General features: G+C 36.1%; 1 protein-coding gene across 4 annotated transcripts in view; it reads right to left on the bottom strand.

The window, feature by feature from the left end:
- LOC121383165 (tyrosine-protein kinase receptor torso-like) overlaps positions 1-7,339 on the bottom strand; it is a 190,877-nt gene that overhangs the window by 67,776 nt on the left and 115,762 nt on the right. For all 4 annotated transcript variants that reach the window (XR_005959268.1, XR_005959269.1, XM_041512994.1 and 1 more), the window contains 2 exons: positions 6,884-7,013; positions 6,193-6,291 (listed from right to left, as the gene is read on the bottom strand). Coding sequence is in view for 2 of the 4 variants with exons in the window: in XM_041512994.1 (XP_041368928.1) it covers positions 6,193-6,291; positions 6,884-7,013 (229 nt within the window). In the remaining 2 variants the exon portion in view is untranslated. The remainder of the gene's footprint in view (positions 1-6,192; positions 6,292-6,883; positions 7,014-7,339) is intronic.

Genomic DNA, 7,339 nt, shown 5'->3' with positions numbered 1-7,339 from the left:
TGTGTATGTATGTATATAAAGGTTTTAAAAGATGCTACAATGTTTTGTGAATACATAAGGAATAGAAATCTTTACTAGTATCTGTGAAATATGTTTATCTTACAACTCGTTGTTTAAAAGCATATGCGAGTCGCTTGTGCTCGTTAAACTAGGGAACATACTACCAACTGTCACGACGGAGTTGGTAACATTTGCCGATCTCTCGACTTCTGCGCCTGTCCAGCTGAAAGTCTTACAACTCGATTTTCGTCGTATATATTTTTTTTAACGCTGGACAGCTTTCAGTGTAAATTACTATTGAAATGTTTTTATTTGAAGATTATGAACGCATACATCAATTATGGAGTGTCACCTAGTATGTTTGCTTAAAGTTATCAAATTCTTAAAGTATGTGATCTGAAAAATATCACATACTTTCAATGCACTAAAAATGTAAGATATAAAATAAATAAATATAGAACATATGACATTGGTACATAGAAAACATAGGCTATATATATATATACATATATATATATATATATATATATATATATATATATATATATATATATATATATATATATATATATATATATATATATATATATATATATACGAAATAAAATGAAGATTAACGTAGCACAAACACTAAGACGATAAAAAACCCACATTTATTATAAATCCACTACTATTTATGCAGAAACATATACACATGTACATGTATTCAATATGTAATTACAGTCGTTATGTAATTACAGTCGTTATGTAATTACAGTCGTTAACAAGTCTCTGTTGGTCGACGACGATAACTCAGAATAGTCCCTTTAATTCTCCTGTACTACACTATATTGTGCAGTCACTGCATGTAAGGTATTATGGGTGTTTTGTAACGATGAGCTGTAAAGCTCTAGGTAAATAAAGAATTGAACTGAATTGAATTACTGAATATCAAATGTGAAGCTAGGTGTAAACGGTGGCCTCCCGAGAATCTTTGGTAAAAACATTCAATCTGAATGCGTTAAGCGGCGAACATCTTAAAAACTTTAGCATTCATTCATTTATTTCAATTTATTTCATTTTATCCAATTAAGATTCAAGCACGCTGACCTGGGCACATACCTCAGCTATCTGGGCTGTCTGTCCAGGACAGTGGGTTAGTGATTTAGTGAGAGAGAGAGGTCGGTGTATTGCTCTGGGTTGCGAACCCAGTACCTACTAGTCATATGGCCGATGGCTTAACCACTACATCACCGAGGCCGGTATATAGTTTAAAATTTGTTTTGTTTAACGACACCACTAGAGCACATTGATTATTAATTATCGACTTTTGCATGTCAAACATATGGTAATTTTGACATATAGTCTTAGAGAGGAAACCCGCTACATGTTTCCATAAGTAGGAAGGGATCTTGTATATGCACCATCCCACACACAGGATAGCACATACGACGGCCTTTGATACACCAGTCGTGGCGCACTGTTTGGAACGAGAAATAGCCCAAATGGGCCCACCAACGGGGATCGATCCCAAACCGACCGCGCATCAAGCGAGCGTTTGACCACTGGGCTACGTCCCGCCTACGTGTGGAGTCTAAAGGCAAAGATCTGTAAGGGATGGGATGGGAACTCTATTTACGTGCCCATATCCACAGAGGTTCAGGCACGCCCACCCCGGATTTAGCCTCTGACTTCGCCAGTGACCAATTCCGGAACAGGAGGGAATCAGTAAGGTACATGTATTATCTCATCGAGACTGTTAAATAAGCGGCGTACTAAACCACTGAGATAACACAAGAACGGTATTATCATCTCATTCACTTGGAAATAAGCTAATTAATACTGAGCAAAAATCGATACAGCGGCGTATGTTTTGAGTTGGGGTTTTTTTCTAGGCTAGGCTATCCAAACTGACATAGATATCTGTGTCCCTAGCCTCAGGATACCAAATAGGTTCTCGCTACTATGATCAAAATTAGTTGGGTTCTACAAACTCATCTTTCAGTGCGTTTTTTTTAATTATTTGAAGTATTATCTGACAGGGGAAAAAAAATTTAACCCCTAAAAAAGGAAATGGATGTTCACTAAACGAAACCCCAAGCACATTTTAAATTAAAGTTAGGTTTTCAAATTTTCATGGAGATTATTATACGAGCTTGTGTTTCGTACTGATTTTACTAAATGAGTGTTAGGATTCTTGTAATGCCCGAGAGAGAGAGAGAGAGAGAGAGAGAGAGAGAGAGAGAGAGAGAGAGAGAGAGAGAGAGAGAGAGAGAGAGAGAGAGAGAGAGAGAGAGAGAGAGAGAGAGAGAGAGAGGGTCATACATGAATTTTAACACGAGTTTCGCAAAATAAGAACGACTCAGACGCGAGTTTAATTATTTCTTTATTGTCCGTATTATCCATGATATTTTTATTTATTTATTATTAACAACAAGTATCGTGTCAAAACGTTTCAAACGTAACTAGAAGAAGACGACAAAATGAAGTCATTTTGGTAAAAGGGCGTTCTCATTATGCGATTAATCGCACTGACTTGTTGCATGCGATTTGTCGACCCTAAAAAACCCCGGAACATAACACTAAAGTCGTTCCGATTTAGGTACGATTCGATTGCATGCGACAAGTCGGTGCGACTAATCGCATAACGAGAACGCCTCTTAAGCGATCACAAAGCGCGAAGCCTGGGAAGCAACATTACGTCATGACATCGCTTCCCAAAATTACGTCATTCGTTGGTCACGTGAAATAGTTATGACACACGTGTTGTACTGGTTATATTCCCCTGTATATCTTGAACTATGTGGATCATAAATAATAATAATAAAAAAAATTCCTGTGATCACTGTATATATTGGCATGGTATTGTGACTAGAAATATTTCAATATTTTCGATCACTGTTTAAAAATGTTGCTTTTGGGACAGAATTACTTTCACGTATAGCATTGATGAACACAATAATGTTAACCGTTGACCTTACAACGTAAACAAAGAGTACGGTGTTAAAATACAATAATTAACTTTATATATATATATATATATATATATATATATATATATATATATATATATATATATATATATATATATATATATATATATATATATATATATATATTAACTTAAATATGATTAATTAATTGATACAATATAGTCATCTAATGCAGTGCCATTTCTTAATTTCCTTATCCTCTAATAGTTATTAAAGAGAAAAATCTTGGTAAGGACTAAACAAAATTTGTATTTCTGGAAATGTGCCGAAAACCATTAGAGTAGGTTGCCTTATTTAATTACTCTTTTCACCTACATTTCAATAAAAAACCCAACTAAAATACCCAACAACAAACCGAAACAACAACAACAACAACAACAACAACACAAAATAGAGCCATCCCTTTTTTGTAGGCAGGGTCGGGTTGCTGAGAACATACGCCTAAAGCTGTAGGCCTATCCTAACAGACGCAAGCGATTTTGTTTAGAAACCAATGATTTCAATCATCGCATCAACCACACGTCGTGTATGACGCGACAGATTGATTTAGTCGAGCGCGCGACAGAATACCGATGGGAATTGTTTATATTTTTCTTGCGCGACACGAGTGACAAAAATATATTAACCAATCAGCGGTCGTTAACAATTTCAAAATGTAGACTGTCGTTATGGTCGCGTCTGGTTAGGATATAATTATTATCACATCGCTCGCTTTGCTCATGTAACCATCTTCATAAATCAAGGCTAATATTCGTTCCTCGTATTCAGCCTTGATACATGTAGTCAAGATTACTGATATCCACTACTAGCGCCCTCTATTGGAAGAAAATTTGTAACACCGATTATGTCCCTTACACGATGACATCGCTGACCAATCACAGCATCGGTAACATCTGACAATCTTGAAAGCAATATCAAAAATTAACCGCCGAAACCTTTTTTTTTAACATATCGTGACAAACACGACACGTTTCCACGGACGCTGACGCCGCCATCTTTGTTTACAATAACAAGGGAATCTATAAGGAGCGTTGCGATTCGTTGCAATCAGATCTCATCGCATCCAATGAAATTTAAGCATTTTGTGGCACGATTTCTTGACGACATGTATCAAGGCTGAATACGAGGAACGAATATTAGCCTTGATTTATGAAGATGTCATGTAACACGCCTCGGCCTCGGTGGTGTTGTGGTTAAGCTATCCAATATAAGACTGGTAGGTACAGGGTTTGCAGCCCGGTACCGGCTCCCACCCAGAGCGAGTTTTAACGACTCAGTGGGTAGGTGTAAGAACACTACACTCTCTTCTCTCTCACTAACCACTAACCCACTGTCCTGGACAGACAGACCAGATACCTGAGATGTATGTGTGCCAAGGACAGCGTACTTGAACCGTAACTGGATATAAGGATGAAAATAAATTGAAATGAAAAATGAATATAACACGCGTCCGGTTACCATAGAGCGTCACTATTTTTCTTACAAACCCGTTGGTGAGAACATTATATTTAATTTTTGATAACACATAGTTGTTTACACACGTATGTGTGTTAACAATTTCAAGACATACGACTGGTTGCTCCTAAGTGATGACCAGGTCACCAATGACATATGTCCAATAAAATCGATTACACTGTAACATATAGTTAACCTAGCAATCATTTGTCTGTGACGCATAAGTCAGCTACAAGTGCATAGGGTTGTAAATATCTTTTAGTCGATAAAGATGTAAACTTTTGCTTAAAACTTGGTTTTTGGGGATATGTAAGAAATAGAATAATACATTCGTGTCCGTTAGATACCATTTATCGTTGTTTAAAAACATATCAAACTCGATTTCGCTCATTTTAAAACAACTCGTTGTGAGATAAATGGTATCTGGCGGCAACTCATGTATTATTCCCTCTGTACTGACTTTCATTTGAGAAAAGAGCTAATAGTTGTATACGCTGAACTGGAACAACATGGAGGGTCAGTAAGAAACCTTGGCTTACCTTGTTTGATGGGATACTATAAAATAATATAATAATCATATTAAGTCTGTCGAGTTTGAAGCCATGGATTTATTGAGCATTTTCCTTTTTGGATCAGATTCACACCCACCCACTGGCGAGTGTACAGAGGGGTGGTGGTGGGTGGAGGTGGGAGTCGAAACCGGCATGCTCCAAGAACAGTTTCCTTTTTTTGACGTAGTTTCCGAAGAAGCATGATCCAACCTAGCCTGAGTACTCTGACTGTAAGGTCTCACAACAGAGATGTCATCTGCCATTGAAACCCATGTTAAATTTCCCAACTTCAAACGAAGATTGCCAATAGAACGGGTTCTCATTGGTACTAACAACATACATCATTGCGAACATACATTATATAAACATTTATTTTCACTCCAAAATGAGAACATTCTCGTCTCAGTTTTTTGCTATATGACGAACATCTGGCTGTAGTACCGGTCCGAACAGGTGGTTCATTAATAGATTCACTCCGGCTGTCTCTTGCGCTATACACTCATGTCCCAAAAGGTCAATGCACAATATTACACAATAACATGGGCAAAATACCGCCAGAAGGCTTACCATTATTTTAATTCTTCACCATTTCCTAGAAGTGAATATGTGAACCATAACTTGTATCACAATTAGGAACTATAGTGGGCCGTGATGAATGAACTCTCACCCGGAAGTGATCTGTGTAGTGAAACCTAAGATAGCTAGACGGACATTGGATGGTTATAACGCTCTCGTTACAGAGCTTCATACATTTCCAAATGTCCGTCTAGCTCTCTTACAGTCAGAGTACAGTCAGAGTACTCCAGCTAGACCCAACCCCCTTAAAAACTTTGCTCCTCACAGTCTAGATCCCATTCCCCACTCTGCATAATTCTCAACTCCGCTTTCTCCCTATGATGAGTATAAGACCGTAGGAAGTGGTAATATTTGGCCTAATTTTTAATTAATAATTATAATAAAATAAATAAAAACAATACTGCATGGTGTCAACAATGCTACTTGAACTTTTAAAATTGCCAAACAGTGTCACCAAAACATACATTTCTGCGTCAAAATAACCCCTCATTGTAGCAAAAGGCATCTATTTAAGAATGTAGGAGAAGGTGTATTATCCCACGTCCTTCCTGGTGGAGTCAAAATAGACCTTATCAGTGATTTGGGGCTTTCTACGGACCTGCATTTCCTGATATAAAAAACGTATCCACGGTACTCACAAAGTCCAGGGGTCCATCTGACGACTGCTGTAACTGACGATCCCTTCATATACTGCTTGACAATTCTCACATTCCTGGGTGCTGTCTGTTTGTCTGTTGCTGTCGAAAACAAAATGGAATATACATGTCCTTGTGTTAATTCCTAAAATAACGTTGATGTCGCATTGTTCATGTCACGCATATTCGTATTCTGGTACCTTCTAAAACCCATTTCATGACAATAAAATATTATTCTTACACGCACGTTGTTGAGAACACCATTAATTATTTATAATAACACACACTAATAACACACATATGTGTGATAACAATTTAAAGACATATGAGTCATGACTGGCTGCTCTCAGGTGATGACCCAGTCACAATAGCCATATCATCCAATGAAAAAGGTATAATCGAAATTGATTGCTCTGTAACGTATAAAATTACCTAAAACTGATTACTCTATGACGCTTAATTTTAAAATTCTACAAGCGTTAGGGCCGTAAATAGATGTTAGTTGAAAAAAAAAATTAAATTGGTTTTAAACATACATGCATGCATACACATGTATACATATACATGTACATATACACATACGTACATAATTAATGTTATTGTTTTTAATGGCCAACATTCATATTCTATTATATTTATCGAACATTTTTTAAAAAGAATAACTTATTATTAAAAGGCCAGTCAGAATAAATACCTTGTGGTATGGTCACCCATTTTGTTCTCTTGGTAACGTCCACCGTGCCGTTTGCCATGATGGCTGTCACGTTAAACTGGTACTTCGCCCCCGGTAACAGTCTTCGTACAGGTACAAAACTAAAATTTGTCTGAAATATAAGATACATAGTATACTATAGTAATTTAGGTTTTTAAAAATAAATAATAACAATTTTTGTTAATAGGCATAGCGGTATGTAAATAGCATATAATAACAGATAAGTAATAACACGGTAATGTCTAACTTAAATTTGTTATTTTAATCATATATAATAACATAAAAAATAACGAAATAATTACGATTTGTTATTTTAATAACGTATAATAACAGATAACTATTAACAAAATAATTATAATTTATTTTACTAACATATATTAACAGATAACTAATAATAATATTATAAATAGTTATTTTAATAATGTATAATAACAGTTA

This window comes from Gigantopelta aegis, chromosome 10 (assembly GCF_016097555.1).
Source record: "Gigantopelta aegis isolate Gae_Host chromosome 10, Gae_host_genome, whole genome shotgun sequence".
Taxonomy (NCBI): domain Eukaryota; kingdom Metazoa; phylum Mollusca; class Gastropoda; order Neomphalida; family Peltospiridae; genus Gigantopelta; species Gigantopelta aegis.
This window is presented reverse-complemented; position numbering and strand designations above follow the sequence as displayed.